The sequence below is a fragment of the Ambystoma mexicanum genome, chromosome 6p (assembly GCF_040938575.1).
Source record: "Ambystoma mexicanum isolate Mex_15411 chromosome 6p, UKY_AmexF1_1, whole genome shotgun sequence".
Lineage (NCBI taxonomy): Eukaryota > Metazoa > Chordata > Amphibia > Caudata > Ambystomatidae > Ambystoma > Ambystoma mexicanum.
Genome location: NC_090935.1, coordinates 420619008 through 420636519, shown reverse-complemented (window position 1 = coordinate 420636519; position 17512 = coordinate 420619008). Strand labels below are relative to the sequence as shown.

The following is a 17512-nucleotide window of genomic DNA, read 5'->3' as shown; positions in this document are numbered from 1 at the left end:
CCATTAGAGATCCGCAATTGCCATTCACAACAGGTATGAATATGCTAGTTCAGTGAGTATGATTCATGAAGGTTTTGGAACTGCTAACTGGAAATGTTTTCTATTATACCCTACAGAGCGTTTGTTTTTAGAAAAAGTCAACTGGACTAATATGAAATCCTGCTCCTGAAGAAGGGATATCAGATCCTGAAACGCATTGAACTTTTGTGCCAATTTGTTTTCTTTCTATAAAAAAATCTTTTCTGTTTGATACACTATTACCATTGGTTTTTGATGTGTTGTTACATTTGAAATACTATATTGTACAATATATATGAATCTAATATTGTCAACTGGTACTAACACTACAGGTCCACTAGGTCTTAAGTAAAAATTTGAAAAAAACATGAAAAAACTAATTGAAAGAGTATTTTGTATAAGTAACATATATGTGGACACCCCACTGTATCCTAAATTCGTTTGCCATATGAGCAATATATTGTTATGAATGTTGTTTGTCTGTCGACAGACCGTGGAGCATTTCCTTTTGTTTTGTATCCAACATAACCACAGCTACCGTGATTCAGTTTCTCAAGAATATTTTTCAAAGAGAAGGGTTGCCAAGAGAACTGGTCACCGACAACGGAGTTCAACTCGTATCAAGAGAAATGGAAAAGTTCATGAAGGAGAACAATATTCAGCAGATTAAAGCAGCCTTATATAATAAAATCAGGGAAAAAGAGGTAGCAGATGGGCAAGAAATAACAGAAGGAAGCCTAGAGATTCGGACCCAAATCAGAAGGTTGCGAAAAAGGCAAACCAAGAAGACCGAATGAATACACCAAAAAGTGGGCATGAGTATCGGCCTGCAAACTGAAGTGCCAACTAATGCCGTTGAAGTTCAGAAAACCAACATTAGTAAACATCTGAAGCTGGCCCCGATCTTCACTAAAAAGAGCGAAAACCTTCAGGAATTGGGGAGATCAAAAATAAAAGTTGCCCCAATATTCGAAAAGGTGAAGAAAAGTGAGCGGACGCCGCAAACTATGGGACAGCAAGAGCTCCCAACCCAGGTGTTCATGAACCTAGGTAATGGAAATTCCAGACCCTCCCTGAACTGGAAATAAAAGAGACCAGTCCAAAAAGAACGAGTCCTCAGGATTTCTCAGATTCTGTAGGTTTATCACTCACACTTTCCTTACTACTAGCCCACTCCTCACCTGATGATTCTGTGTGGGTCTTTACGGATTCGTCTGATGAGCCTTCTGGCTTTTCCCTCCAGGCTGTCTTTGTCTTTGTCTTGACAATCTTATTCTTCTGTTTGACGAAATAGGAGCGAGCTCCCCCGGAGGCCACTTTGCCTATAAGCAATTAGCCCGGCAGCGGGGACTCCGGGGAGCCCACCCCAAACCAGGGAAAAGCCTTGCCGAAAAACCCTGGAAGATTGTGTAGCTGTAGTTGGCTGGAAGTTGTCGGCGTGTATCCGTACTTCAATAACCAGCATGCACTGGTAAGTGTTCTTAGTGGATAAGGAAATAACGATCCAGTGCGGAACAGCACAAACAGTACAGTACTCCAAAGAACTTGGACAACAAAGTGTTCCCAGCAGAGAGCGTCCGATGGCAGATGAGACGCTGAAGCAGGAGAGAGTACTAGAAGGCAGCGCAGAGCGCGGATAAATAGCGGAAGCAGAAAACAAACAGGTAAGCGGAATAAACGGGAGGAGGAAACCGCGAACAGCGGTAACGGAAAGACACGGGCAGACGAACAGGGAAGGAAGGCATGGGAAACACAGAGAAACAACTGGAGGCAGAGCACAAGCGAGGTGTACTCACGTAGGCAGCAAGAAAGTTGCAACGCACATGTGTTCTCCATTTTCAGGTACTTGTAGGCAGTACAACAGAAAGACTAGACCGCACCTTGCGGTGAATCGGAGTCTAGTCCTTCTTCCATAGCGCCCATCTGCTCCATACTTTCCATGGGCGATATATGACAGGATTTAAAAACTGGTGTAGAACTGGGGAGACAGAACAATGATCCAGCGAGTCACGAAGCAACCTCTACCGGCTTCAAAATCCAAAAACTATGGATGAAGATGTCTGCAAAAACACCAAAATCCAAATCCCTTAGCAGAATGGCGATACTGTCCATATTCAGAAAAAGCAGATGTCTCTACCTATTTTCCACAGAAGACATGGAATATGTGAAATTTCCTGATTGGAAAAACTAATTTACGGTGGAAATTGGTCTGACCTCAAAAGAGCACAAACCGCAATCTTAAAAGCAAGTAAAGAACTTGAACAAGAAGGCTTAACAGTGTATACCTCTCCCCCTGATTCCCCACAAGCCCAATCAAACCAACAGGAGTGGCACCAGGAGATAGACCAACGGGTTGGAAGGGGCACCCGGGGTCTAGGAGCAGAAGTGAAAAGAACAGCTACTCAAGAAACATCATTGCAGGAAAAAACATTGGCAGCTCTACCCAACATACTGACACAAGTTTTGAGAAGCATGGGCTGGGGCTCCCAGAGCCTTTAGTCGGAAGGGACTCAATATAGTGAGCTGGAACACAAGAGGTTCCTGCACATTCAGGGCGAAAGAAACAAAAGACTATCTATTTGGGAAGATGGATATCCTGGCATTCCAAGAAACCTGGCTGGTAAACCCAATAGAGATAGAAGGTTTCACAACACTCTGTTTACCAGCCAGCCAAAAAGCAAAAGGAAGGCCGGCGGGGGGATTAATCATCTTGATTAAGAATTGTTGTAGTAAACATGCCACCCAAATCTTGAAAGATGAAATTGGAATATTGGCTTGCAAAATTCAGTTTACCAACGATCCAAAAGAGACTGTTTTAATTGTGATGAATGTCTATTGGAAGCCCGCATCCTCTACAATTCAGATTTTTCTGGGAAAACTATCAGAACCTGAGACATCTATTGCTTGAATGCAAAGGAACATGGGATCAAAGAGTAAGAATACTAGCCAGATTTGTAGAAAGAACTGACTGGCTATTATCAGAGAACACTTGGCATAGAATAATAGCAGGACATGAAACACAGCTCACAGCAGCAGTGGTAAGAATTCTCGAATTAATACATCCGATGGACTGCAACATCATAACCAAAAAGAAGGACTGAAGAAATAAACATAGATCAACACTATTGGAATTTTAATGACCAGCCAGAAAATCAGTTCTTGTAATAACAAATTAACTATATTTTGATACATCTGATATTTTGAGGTGGAGAGGGCTACTTAAATAGAAATGAGTGAAATAACTGTCTCAGTATGGAGATCTTTATAATCCTTAAACAAACATATGTCCCTAATGAACTGTGAAAGAGAAAGGAGGAAGGTTTTGACTCCAGAAGAGCTTTATCTCTACCATTTTGTTTTCTCCCCCTCATATTCCTTTTCTGTCTACTAAACATTTTCACTTTTTTTGTGCAATACCAGAGCAGAGAGCCGAAGAGGAGAGCTCAGCCACAGAGAAGTTGACAACGAGAGAACGACCTGAACATTGAGCGGAGCAGGATGAATGGACACTATCACAAGGGGAAGCCAGTGCAAAGAGGACTGGCACGAGACAAGTGAGATCCACAGAAAGGAATGCAACACTACAAGAAGAGATTGTAGGGAGCAGTTGACCGCAAAGAGAAAGAAGAAGACCAGGAACGTGATGGAGTAACTCAAGCTTTCCAACAAAAGGAGGTATGTAGAGTAAAGGACTTCACAGACGTCCTGCAGGAGTCGGAGTCTTGCGAGATCCCTACGCTAGACAAGATCCTGCAAGGACCTTCTGAACGTGACGGCCAGCAAACTAAACGGCAGCTCAGCGCTCCCTGTAAAGATCATGAACTTGGTTGTGGATTAAACAACCTATGCAATATACAGGTGAGTGCAGCATGGACTAGACATATCAATGCTTGTGATGTTAACATAGCATGGACAAGGCTGAAACTGTGTATGTGAAGAGAATACATTTCTGCAACCATACCACCACGACTATGTGTGGTCCTTTCTTAGGCCACAACAATAGTGGTGTTTCCCTCTAAACTAAGTAGTTGGTCGGTATGGCAACGTGTTCTACTTTTTTCACAAAAAGTCCTCCAATTAACAAGTTGGTAGTTTGTTTAAGTTCAAATGTTAATTTAATGACTGGACGTGACACATTTTGGAGCGCAGAGATAGAGAACAGTTTCTTTTCTACTGAAAGTGCATCAGACCCTCCAATGAGGTTCAGACCTTCCTATAATGTTATGTCTTAAGTTGGGGCTGGCGCTTGAAGCGTGGTGGGTTCAGGCAATGAGCCTTTGCCGCTGATGTCTCAGTCTCTACTGGTGAGCTCCTGGTCCTCCAGCCGATAGGTGGCGCTGCACTGGGCAGGCGTGTGCGCGGCTCTGGTGGACGGTGGCTGCTGCGGGGCCTGTGTGTTCATGCTGGATGTGTTGGAGTGAAACTGAGGGGACTGTGTGATTTTTGTACTGCTGTCTGTTCTCCAGGCCGCTGTCCCAGGGGCCTGCCGGCTGACAGGCGCGGGCTGCGGCAGAGCCCCTAGGACGCATGTCGGACTGTTTTGATCGGGCCCCAGGGGCGGGCCGTAGCCTGGGGCGGGGCCGCGCGCAGTTCTTGCCCGGAGGCCGGGCAGGACCCCTGGGTAGCGGTCGGGGTCGGGCTGTCTCGCCAGAGGACAGTCGTGGCCGGGCGGCTCCTCTGTTGGATAGTGGCCGGGGACCGGGCGTCCGCCCGCCAAGTGCTGAACAGAAGCCGGGACCCGCGCAGCCGGAGCCCCTGCGACAGCCCAGAAGCGCCCCGCCCGTGGCCACATCGAGCGCCCCAGGTACCATCCCGGATATGCAAGTTAGGATCTCTAGCACTGGATTGTGGGTTTATTGACATGGATGCGAGAATGGGGTCCGGAGCCCGCCTTTGGGAATCTAGGGCCAGATGAGTGTTGTGTGAGAGTCGTTTACACCGGCAGCATAGAGTTTTCCATACTTGCCAACATTCTGTGACCAAAAAGATGTAGTGTTTTTCAAGTTTCAAAAATAATAATTTGCATAACAATGACAGCACAGGAAAATACAAAACATACATTGGTGGCACAATTGAAGCATTCTAAAATGCACAACCCATCAAACAGCACAACATGGAAAGATGTTAAAACATTATAATTCTGAATGGTAAGTTAACACCAAATTCAATTAGACAGAAGGTACTCACACAGAGCTGGTAGGCAACGTTTGCCGCTAATCTGTAGCAGCAGCCTGGGCAATGCAAATGCATTCCTGCAGTGCAAGCTGAACACTAAATGACATAGACTGATACCCCCCCTCAATCTGATAGGCAGATGCTGTGTGATGGGGGTACGCTCTGCCACTTGCCTTCACTGGTGGTTCACCTAAGGGTTGTAAGAGTGCAGGTCGGAGTCACGTAGCTGTCAGGTCAGAGGATTGGTCTGAGCCCAATCAAAGTAATCACTTAACATTCCACTGTATAGACAGACTGATTAATGTGTTGCATGCTTTGTCCTGCAGCCTGCCTTAGAGTCACATACATTACCTGCCACTGTAAAAAGCAGTAGGATCTGTCACCTAAATCTGTAGGCGGTAGGATTGCTTAAAAAGCAGTAGCCTCCTGCATAAATTGATAGGGTTGGCAAGTATGGATTTCTGTAGCCCAGTAGTGTACCCGGAAATGTTGTGAGTTTAAAGCCTGATACCAATACTTTGTTGTTCTTTGGTTTTTGTATTAATCGGGTAGTGCTTGATTAAATTGCCGGTGTTTAAATCATCTATATGAAGTACTCCACTTACAAATCTAACTTATTCTGCAGCGTGGTGAAAATGCTAACGTCGTAAAGCAAGTTCCAGTTCAAAATCATGGGTTATACAAGATGTGCCACTTCGAATGCCAGAGTGTCATCTCACCAAATATCTCTATTCTTAGCATTTGTAAAAAGACTGTCTGAAATGCGGCTAATAGCAATATTGCCTGGATGCACACCGTTTTAAGTAGCTATCTACCTTAAAGTTAAAATATGTACATTTTGCTCATTAAAATAAACGAACAGAGGACGCTATAAAATTGATGGGTGCCTCAGTGAGTAATAGTTTTGTTCCGGTTTGTATTAAACCACTTTTGAAGCACAATAATCCTATGTTGTACGCGATTTTTAGAGTTAGCAAATTGACAAACTCGCCCATAAGAGTAAACTGCATTTTTTTTTTCCCTCTTTAGGAAATTGTCAACACATATTCCAGTTGTACCCGCAAATCATCGATTTTTGCTCTTGGAGATAAAAGCAATAGATCCATTGCGCAGGGTGAACAGGTTAACAAAGGGGCATTGCTCATATCATTTTTTACCTAGTGAGAATACAGTATGTGCCAAATTGATTTTTTTTTTCGCGTTGTTTTTAGGTGTTATATAGGGCTACTTCTGACACATTTATGAGCCCTTGGTGCTATAACATTTGCATGGGTTGGTTTTGGTTAGTGGAAGCAGTGCAAGATGGTTTATCCTGCACTGCATAAACTATAAAAGATGTTTTATCAATTGTATTGGTGTTTGCAGATTGTAACTGAACAGGCTCTGTATGTGAGTAAGCATTTTTGTGCTTTTTTTGTCGTAGTGTAGCTCCATTGCTACGTGACCTCTGTGTACCCGTGTAGGCTGGACTAGTTTCTCTGCGTCTAACGTCGGTTTGTATGGTGACCCTCATGAGTTCCTGCTTGTCTGGTCTTTGTTTTCTGTTGGTTCTGTTTTTTCCTGTTTGGTGTAGTGTTAAGTGGTGTAGTAGCATGCAACGTCAATTATGGTGGAAGACTGAACAGGCTAATAGCGTTTAGTTTCGGCGCATAATATTATAGTACGCAGTTAGTAGAAGCATGTAATATGTATTCATACCAAAGGGTGCAATCAAGGAGAAATACATTAAGCAGGACTATGTTATTATTGACTGCAATCACAAGGAGACCGATAAATTGCAAAGCATAGATCGGGGGCATATTGTCGCAGGGTACAGTAAAAGGAAGAAACGTTTATCGAAGGGTGTCGGTCACAGGGCAAACATTAAGGACAAAGCATCAATCGGGAAAAACCTCATGGGGGAAATCCAAAGGGCAAAATATCACTGGGTGCAATCTAAGGAACCTCAGTGACCGTTTCTGATGTATCGTGGAACTGTTAAAGTAAATGATCAAGTAAAGCTAGGATTAACTGCTGTGTGCGCTGTGAGAAACCAGAAGGTGTCTCACCCGCTAGTCCCCAGGGATCTCTAGGTGGCTAGGGCACAGCCATCGCCTTTGGATCCAGACCCTGGGGGTGGACCAGTGCGGGAGGATCACCTGGTTGAGGGGTCTTCAGGGAGTGGAAGTGGGACACTGGATGGAGAGATGTGGTTTCACCATCCCTGTTAACACCTTTACCCCATCCTACCCGGTAGGATATGCGGGAACTTTACCCCCACCCCTCTTTCCCTTCATGAACACTTTCACACAGACAGCCTGCTCTGGGAGAAAACAGACTCCCACTTGAGCAGAGTACCTGACATGTCCCACTACTATGGTTAGGCAATTACTGCTAAACGCACCTGACTTCCATTAAAAATTCCCAACACAGATAAAAGATGGCGTTTGAGAGCACACTCTGAGCGAGGCAAAGCACGAAGGAACAGTATTTTCCTGAAGGCAGCCGACCGAGGAAAGCAAGATGGCAAACCAAGGAGGGAGATACTCTTTACCTTTCTGGTGATAAACCGTTACTTTCGAGAGTCCTTCAGAGTTGAAAGCAGGCTGAAGAATCCTGCATTGTGTGTCCAATATACCCTGGGCCCTCCTGCACGGTGACCGAGTCGGGGGAAGAGCAGAAGCTGCCGTGGTACCGTCCTTGGCTCCAAGAGCAAAGCAGAGCCTGAAGGATCAACACAGCCGGGGAGTTGGAGTGACCGATGCCAGACCGGTCTGTGTTGACATCAAGGTTGCAAGCAGCAACATTGTATAAATAGCGCAAGAACGAAGATTGGTAATGCGTGTGAGGAAAGTTAAATAGTTTATGGATGTTGTAACTTTAACCGTGAAAAGATACTATACCAGTGACAGTGGTCCAGCACCTCAAGTGTGCTCAATCGAAGGTCTCTGTAAGATATCCAGCCAAGAAGTGGCAGAAGTGACAGTAAAAGAATGTACTGGTAAATGAAATGAATTTAAGTGGTCCTGCAGCGGTTTAAGCAAAACCCATTGCACGATCGAAAGTCTTCGATTCTTGGTACAATTGTGAAACTTGTTTAAGAAAGTGAGGTTACGTGGTCCGAGCCCGAATGAGAGACCAATTGTGAACATTGCGCTAAAGGGGTCCGAACCTGAAGGAGGGAGATCTGTGGCCCGAGCCCAAACGAGAGAGACCAATTGTGAACATTGCACTAAAGGGGTCCGAACCCGAAGGAGGGAGATCTGTGGCCTGAGCCCGAACGATGCATACCAATTGTGAAACTTGTGAATGTGAAAATACTTATAAGAAAGGAACTTTGGTGCTTGTCAGTCCCTCTGGAATAGGAGACTGTTCGAAGGAGAGAGATTTTGGGCAGAAGGCCCTGATAACTATGCTTTGAACTGTATCCTTGTGGCAGAGAAGCCAGTGTGTGCGAAGCTCGAGCACTGCCTTGTCTCGTGCTGAAAACATGGGGAACGGAAGCCAACTGCTTAAATATCCTGACATCGTTTTTAGAACACTTTTCTTTTTGCATACATTATTGTCCCACACCATTTATATTTAGAAGTAAGGATTGGCAATAGGTTTATTAATATAGGCCCTTTTATTTTGATGGACTCCACTAGGACTGCCTTATTATTGATGGTCGTAGCTTGCTTCCATCCTAAGATTTAGTGTTAGATAGGCGTTTAACCAACCCATTGAAGTTCAATAAACCACGTTAAACTGTGATCACTTGTGGCTGTCTTCACTGTTTGATTCCATGCCTTACTTACAGTGTGCCTAAAGTTGATATTTAAGGTTAAGAATACGAATCTAGCACAATTGCGATTCTGGTAATGTCCTCAAAGCCAAAGCGCACTTTAGTGCAAACAAAATACCAAGATTCATATGCTCGACTCTATAATATATATATACATATATATACACAAAAAGTGTTATTTATTCACATATGAAATAGTGTTCGAATGGTAATGGTTAATAATCACTTGTAATTTAAATTGAACAATTGGTAATATCTACCATAAAGAACTGAAACAATTTTATTTCAAGTAATAAAAAAATCATAGGTACAAAAACTCACTAACATCTGAATCCACAGGTTCCAAGTTGCTCAATTTCAATATATCCATTTCAATATTGTGATCCCAAGTTATAGGTCCCATTGATCACTTTCAGCTATAGATCCTATTGATCACTTGTTGCCAACACGTGTTTCGCCACATATGGCTGTTTCAAGGCATACGCAATCATGACACACAAGGTATATTGATGAATCATATTGATCAAAAGTGATCTGGTAGTTCCTGCAATTCAATTCTATTTTCATATAACTGTTTGATATGATCTACAAGTCATTTATAACACGCCTGTACAAAAGTGTTTCTAGGCGCGACAAGACAAGGGAGGGAATACAGAGGGAGGACAAAACAAACTATCTTACTAGGCCTTGTGTTGTTCAGATCGTGCAAGTGCGAACGTAAGTGCAGGGGGAGGGAGAAAGGGAAGTGCCAGGGAGAGGGGAAGTGCAATTGGGGCAGCATTGCTCTGAGTAAGTGCAGCAGGGCTCTGGGTAAGTGCAAGGAGGCAGGGGACTGTAGGGTTACAGTTACAGCACCTAGTGCGGGGTATGCCTGCAGGCAGTGCAGGGGTGACTGGTCATGGAGGAGCCTGGTACCCAATGAGACTCTGAGGGTAGCCAGCCCACCAGTCAGTACGGCAGACAAGTAGGTCAGCAGGGGAGAGAGAGAGAGAGAGAGAGAGAGAGAAAGCAGAGGTGAAACGGAAGGTCTTGAGCTGCTCTAGAACTTCAGGTGGTCCTGCTCAATTTTGAGAGTGGCAGGGAGGCCATTCTAGAGGGAGGGACCTGCTGACGAGAGAGAACTACCCCCACCCCCACTCTCTGCCTGGAGAAGTGTCTGACCCTCAGGGTTAGAGGTGACTGAGCGAAGGCCTCTAGAAGGAAGGTGTTTGGGAAGTCAAATTGGAGGTAAAACAGAAAAACGGGAGAAAAGGAAAAATAACACAATTGTCTATTACGTAGATGAGTACTATGTTCATAAATACAATTATATTATATCATCAAAGTGCTCACTTATTTGGATGTCCTTCTAGGCTTTGTATAGATTTCTCTTTATTGATCAGTTATTGGTGTCTACTTTAGACTCTTGTTCCCATAATCTGTTTAAATATATATTGTGGTTTAGTCTGTTAATCATAATATTACTTCTACATTCATTTGCATGTAAATTAATATAAATAAAAAGAATGGGTATAAAGAAAGGCACTTACCCAGTACCATTTTCTCTACATATGCAAATTAGCATCTTAGTTTAGTTTATTTATGCTGCACACTGAACCCTGAGGTAACTGGGCGCCAGAGACTTAAGGCAGTATCAACAAGTTACATGCATTTACATATTATACAGGCCAGGACAATGGCGATAAGTGCAAGTGACCAGGGTTACATGATGGTTACAGAGAAGATACATGGTGACATATATAGTTGAGATACAATTACAGGTGAGATACAGAGATTCTTGTTAGCAAGCCGAGACTTCGTTTTTGCTCTAAAGGTCCAGAACGATGGTTCTATTTTAAGAGTCATCTTCTGTTCTGTAATATGCTTTATTCCATTATATTCATTGAATAAACTATCAAAAAGTGAGTACAATACATTTGCTGTTTTGTACTACTGCTGAAAAAATAAGTCTAACGCTAGTATGATTCAGTTATTTTTCTTGCATAATATAATCAGGATTCCCTTGTTGTTCGATCAGTGGAGGCCGCCATTATGTCAAATGGCATCTACCACATGGTTAATGGAATCCACATTTATGTACGTACGTCAGAATGACATCAGATTGACATGTGACGTCACATATATACCGTACATTGACTCTAAACATACTTATAAGTAAATAATTGCCTGTATCCAATTCCTACAAATGGTATACTGTTGGAATGCACTGAGTGTTATATCCAGAAGGCCCCTTTCGTATAGGACACTGCTTATATTTGTTTAATTGAAGCATGTACTACCGGCATGTGATGACATTTATTCATTCACTTATATACCCTGATGTTGAAATATGTAAATTTTATCAATCATGCGTTGCATTAAAGTATAGTGAAAGAAAAATCTTCTAATTCTGATAACTTTCATTAGGCTCTCATGATTGTCTTGGGGGTCGCCTCGTACAACCCACCAAAAAATGACAAAAGTAGCCAAAAAGGAGTGTATGCTGGTGCAAGAAATTACACAATTTTATTCAGGGCCCCAGACGCAGCTGGGACAGCAAATTCAAACAGAACGCAGAACAGAACTGCATAAAAAGGCGCTGTCCAAGAACCACCCTCAAAATGAAAATATTTATAGAAGGCAAAATAATTAGCATTTGCGATCGTGCAACATAGAAAAAAATCCCCTTCCCACACACAAAAATGATTGGACCTCACATTTTGGACCCAAATAGTACATATATTGTGATTGATCATTGGGTCCATGAACCTACCCACTCCGCCCTCAATTAGAGTTGTAGACGTCCCAATCCACCTGCATTTCCCACATCAGTTATGTGATTGAAACATTTGCGACAACCAGTGGAACTTTATTATTCTGCACTGGTCGCCTGTTCCTGACTCTCATGGGACCGGCTACCCACCATGACACCCTCAGGTCCTTGAACCACGGACATACTACTGAATAATTGTTGCATATTGGGAACACTCTAACCCTCTTCCCAGGGAAAATGGTCTGCGGCCGATTTGAAACTGCTGTGGTTTTTGCCGGCTTCTTTAGAAAATAAGTGATTTTGAATTTTAAAATGATCATATATTCCTCTTTCACTGGCAGACCCTGTAATCTCTAATCAGTTGACCTATACAAATAACCACTGTGTGCTTCTCTGAACGCTTGGCCTGGGATTGCACACCTTTAAAGCAGAAGAAAGCTTTTGGGGCCTATTTACCGCGCTTAATTCCACCACTAAGTTTGATTAAACTTACCTGTGCCCCAGGATTTATGGATTTGTTTTATTAAGCTTTTAATTTCACAGAAATCAGAAAGAGCCCCCTCATGGTGTATGGTGCTACTCTCGCAGCTGATAAGTGCGTTCCTTCATATCGTGCTGAACTTGCATTTTTATTGCACTTGTATGATACTGTGACTATAAAGCCGTATTGACTTCTATTCTATATCTAATTACCGTCACTGTTAGGCTCTCGTACTCCTATGGTAAAAAGAACACATTCTGAATTGTATTCCATCGTGTCTCCAAATATGAATTGTTATAACTATTGAATAGCAAATTAATGTCAGTTTTGCATCAAAATCCAAATTTCCCATGCATGAATATCATATTTTGCCATGAGAGCTGTCCAACTTGGACAGTATATTCAAGTATCTACATATACTTCGTATCCAATGCGCTATTAATGTAAACTCAGAAATCGAGATGGCAAGCCAGGATCAAAATTGAGATTTGATAAGCAGGAGCTAAACCCAGCTCTTGGTATCCGGCATTAACCCTTGACCAGGCGCTACCAGTGCTAACACATAGCGTTCTGCAACTCAAACTTCCACATAAGATGAAATCCTATTACTTTGTCCATTATTTAATGACCGTTTATGCTTTAAATGTTGTATTGATGTGTCCTAATGTTTATTTATAGATTGCCCAAAATGTGCATAGTTAAATTCACATAGGTGTTCAGCATCAGTTGATCTAGGAGGCCAAAAGTAGCTGTTGGTGTCAAGCTAACCAGGCTCTTCTAGGCTACAAGCAGGAGCTAAATCTCTCCCAGCTCGGCTCAGTTTCGAACCATGCATATCGGAGAAAAACATGAATATATCATGATCAAGATTGAGTCCAGTAAATACAGTCCCCTGTTGACAAATGTATCTATCTTATTAGGTCTTGATCTCGATTTCCACCTTAGACTGTGACGAGTATCTCCAATGCAGCGAATCTGATCCCACTTTTCTGATAATTCTGATGTTGTTGCCAGTGTTTAATGGTACATTATGATCCTGGATTCCAATTGAGTTGTAATGTTCCCTGATTCAAAATCAGTTGTCTAATTGTGCTGCCAATATATGTTTATTCACATATACATTTTATTAAAATGACAAATCTGCTCTCATAAACATTTCTTGATATATTACTCAACTATGGTTCTCCATTCTTTGTACATTATTAAATGCATATTTGCACATTGTGCAACCACCACATTAAAAAAAAAAGAACTTATTGTTGTGTTGTTTCAGTTGGTTTAATGTAACTTGGACTGAGCATAGTACTTATTGAGGGTGCCTTATATATTATGCTAGGCTTCAGATCCAAATACTCTGTGGAATCTTGATCCAACTTCAACAAGTTGGAACAAAATTTCTGTTCTCACAATTATATTGTTATGAATTTGACTGTTTTGGTGTTGCCCTATTTCATTACTTTTTCTCTAGGAATCAACAAATCCGTTCTGGTCTTCCTTAATGCTCACTTTTGCTCATTCTCAATGGTGGATAATTTATATCCTCTGTTTAATATATTGCGCCGTGATCAATTTAAATTATTTTGCTCTATTTAGAGGTTCACTGCATTTCCTACAGGCATGTATAAATCAGCTGTGGTATATTTACAATGTTACTTTTCCGATGGCAACTGGAAGCATGGAGAATTGATTTCACATCTGCACTCTTTGTCAATGTTTTTGTGTGCAAAGTTTGTTCCCTAATAGACATATCTAAGTCCAAGTCATATATTCTCAGTACTGTGATTTTCAGTTAATGTGAAATGACTCTTGTTCAGATATTCAACATACTGCAGCAATCCTACTACATCACCTTTCCAAATTAATAAAATGTCATCAATATAACGAGACCATAAAATTGCGGGCTGTGCATAAGTATCATGCATTTTCGCATAAGTCTCCTCATAGTGACCCATAAATATGCCAGTGATGGAGCAAAAATTGCCCCCGTAGCAACTCTGAGGTCTGCCTATATATGCTTTTGTTTTTTTTTTTTTTTAAATCAAAGATTTTATTGATTTTAAAACATAAAGGCAACATTACATTGATCTCTCTGCATTACAGAGGAGGGAGAGAAAAGAAGGGGGGGGGGGGGTGGGGAAGGAACATGTATAAAATCAACATTTCCGGGGGAGACTAATGGGAGAGAGAGAAGCAATCAAAAAACGAAAACATCAAGGAACCCAACACCAGGGACCGCAGTCCAACAGACCTTGATATAGGATGACCTCATGGCATAGTTTGTTCATAACAGATTCGTTTCGCCCAGTTTCCCGGGGCATCTCACAACCTCAGTAGCTGTGGGGTCGCCCTTGGCGCTTAGCTAGCCTCCTCCCACCTTCTCCATATTTTGTCCGCTTTTTGCGGGCAGCTCCGCGCCGTGTACACCCAGTGCTCCATTACAGCCTATATGTCGACGTCCGTGGCCCACTGGTCATAGCTGGGTGTGCGTTCCGAGCCCAACAGTTGCGCAATGTTCCGCCTGAGAACCGCTATCGCAGTTGACCAGAGCAGTTTCTCATAACGGGATAGGTCGGTTTCACTGGAAATCCTTAGGAGAAGGTGGTTTGGGCACCTCTGTATCGTCTTGCCCAGAACACTAGACAGTTTATCACAGCATTTCTGCCAGAGCTGCTGAATGTTACTACATTCCCAAAGAATATGGAAAAAGGTACCTTCCTCTCGCTTGCAGCGTGGGCATCGTATGTCCGACGTCTTGCCCCAGCAGAAGAGGGCCACTCTCGGATAGTAGGTGCAATGCAGGATCTTCAGTTGAACCAGTCTGAGCCATAAGGAGATGGTTGCCTCACGCTGGTACATCAGGGCCTCAACCCAGTCCTCTGGTTGAAGCTGTCCCACGTCGCATTCCCACTTCGTTTTCAGACTGGTTAGTTCCGGTGTCGCAAAGGATGTTATCACATTGTACATGGTAGAGGTGACCTTCCGTTCCACACGATCCAGTACTATTTTTCGCTCTAGCGGGGAGTTTTCTGGCATTGTGTCTTGTGTGATCCGTCGGTGGGCAGTCCAAGCATGTTTCAGCTGCATGTAGTACTACCTTTCTGTAGCAGGGAGGGAGAACTTCGAGTGTATTGTCGCGAATGGTACCAGGTTATCCTCATGTACCACATCCCCAATGCTAGTGATTATTCGCTGGACCCATTCGGGCCATCTAGGCAATTTTTGTATTTCGGGAAGGCTGCAGTTGTTCCATAGAGGTTGGGCCAGTGTTAGTTTCCTGCCCTACCCTAGGTATCGCTGTGCTTCCTTCCATATTCTCACTATATGCGTTGCCATATCTGGTTTTTGTGTGCGACTCAGGCCTCCATACAGGTGCTCTAGTGGCGTAGTTGCGGTTGAACCCTTTGATGTGTGGAAGGCTCCCGTCCCCATGGAGCATATCATTCACCATCGCCATCTGGCTGGCCCAGTAGTATGACTGCAGTCTGTGCAGCCCAATTCCCCCCTTCCCAGATGGACCTTTGGAGAGTGGCAAGAGCAATCCGTGGATGTCCTCCACCCCATAGCAGTTTCCGGAGGATGCAGCAGTGTTTGTGGAATTCTCGATGATGGATGTATAATGGAGCGTTTTGCAGGATGAATAAGAATTTAGGGAGGGCAATCATTTTGGACAGGGCAGCTCTGCCCATCAGCGTCCGTGGCAAGGGGGGGGGCGGGGGAGAGGTTCAAGGATGTGTATTCAGTGGGGTGCTTTGTGATACGTATCCCCAGGTATTTGAACTGTTTCATTTTGATCTGGTAAGGGCCAGCCGCCACGTTCGCTATCGAGATGTCTCCTATAGGGAATAGGATGGATTTGGACCAGTTCACACGTAAACCGCTGAATGCCTCATATTGCCCTAGCATGTGCTTGACTCTGGGGCAGGAGTTGCTTGGATCCTTCAGGTAGATGAGCAGGTCATCCGCATAGAGGGATATTCTGTCTTCCCAGGTTTTGGACCATCGGAAGCCTTCCCAGGTTGGTGCATTTCGCAGAAGGATTGCCAGTGGTTCGATAGCGATTGCGAAAATCGGGGCCGACAACGAGCAGCCCTGCCTCGTGCCTCTACCAAGGCCCCTGTTTGCTCCCTGTTCGCGCCAAGGAGCGCAAGGGAGTGCTCCCTATTCTGAACCGTCACACATGCCACCAGTCCGTTACGGCGCTGGTTAAAGCTCCGCTGCACATTCATTCCCAGCTGATGATGCACTTCGGACCTTAGGACACACACGCAGCGTCGATAAGAAATGAGGTAAGACTCATCGTCGCCCTGAGCTAGCTGAACCCAATATGGTGAATTCACCCAGCATGACGTCCTTTGTTGCCCCGTACGGATATTAAGGACATTACCCTCTCTCATTCGGGAGCGACCTCACTAACTCAGTATCACATTTTCTATCACCACTCTAGCTATGATTCACCGCCTCGTGTAAATGCTCATATGTACGTCGTGCACCATCCTTTATGTTCAGTACTCGCTCAGCGTTTGATGTCAATCCAACTGCTCGCAACTTGCTGCACTCAACTAGCCAGATTAGCTAAACCATTGCCTTTCTAGTCATTGATTGCATTTTGTACATGTACTTACCTAGCAAGCTGCAACAGGACTGCCACTTCCTGGCTGATCCTACCTCTGCCCAGCGCAGAACACCTATACGCTCCCTCTAGTGCACTCTTACACCACCGCACAGACGGCTAGGGCACTTGGATCACGACATGCGGCCTCTGCCAACTGCCAGCCACCTTATTCTCACTATCATCGTAGGGTTCATCATCACCACATCCCTTTGTCCCCCCACTCCTAGCACCGCTAAGATCGACCTTCACCACCTTACTTTACAATATCCTACAATGCCCCTTAGTAACCCTTACCTCAATGACCCTGCCTTATGGCTCCAACACTTCGCTACTAAACCCACACCTAATCAACCATGCACGATCCAAGTCAGGAATCTTAGACTCGGATCCAGACTGCCTCGTGCCCCCCGTGCCTGTTGCACTCAGCGCTCACACGCCACCACTAATACACAGAAGTTACCACCATCCCACAGCGCCATCTCTGCCAAAGAACTCAAGGGTGCCCTCGTTAACGCCAGATCTATTACGGCCCACCATTAGACATCTCCGACCTCATCACCGACCATAACCTCGATTTTGTGGCCATCACCGAAACCTGGTTACACGCAGCCTCTGGCCCACTTCTTTCCCTCGCTATTCCCAATGGCTACACTATCATTAGAGCTGACCGACAATCAATATCTAAAGGAGGCGGAGTTGCATTCATACATA

At 43.9% G+C, this 17512-nt stretch overlaps 1 protein-coding gene across 1 annotated transcript in view; it reads left to right on the top strand.

Moving 5' to 3' along the window:
• Positions 1–4303: 4303 nt before the first annotated feature.
• The window catches only part of PAIP1 (poly(A) binding protein interacting protein 1), an 816787-nt gene continuing 803578 nt past the window's right edge, over positions 4304–17512 (top strand). Inside the window, exon 1 of the mRNA XM_069627237.1 lies at positions 4304–4822. Within this exon, the coding sequence (XP_069483338.1) occupies positions 4546–4822 (277 nt within the window). The 5' untranslated portion in view covers positions 4304–4545. The remainder of the gene's footprint in view (positions 4823–17512) is intronic.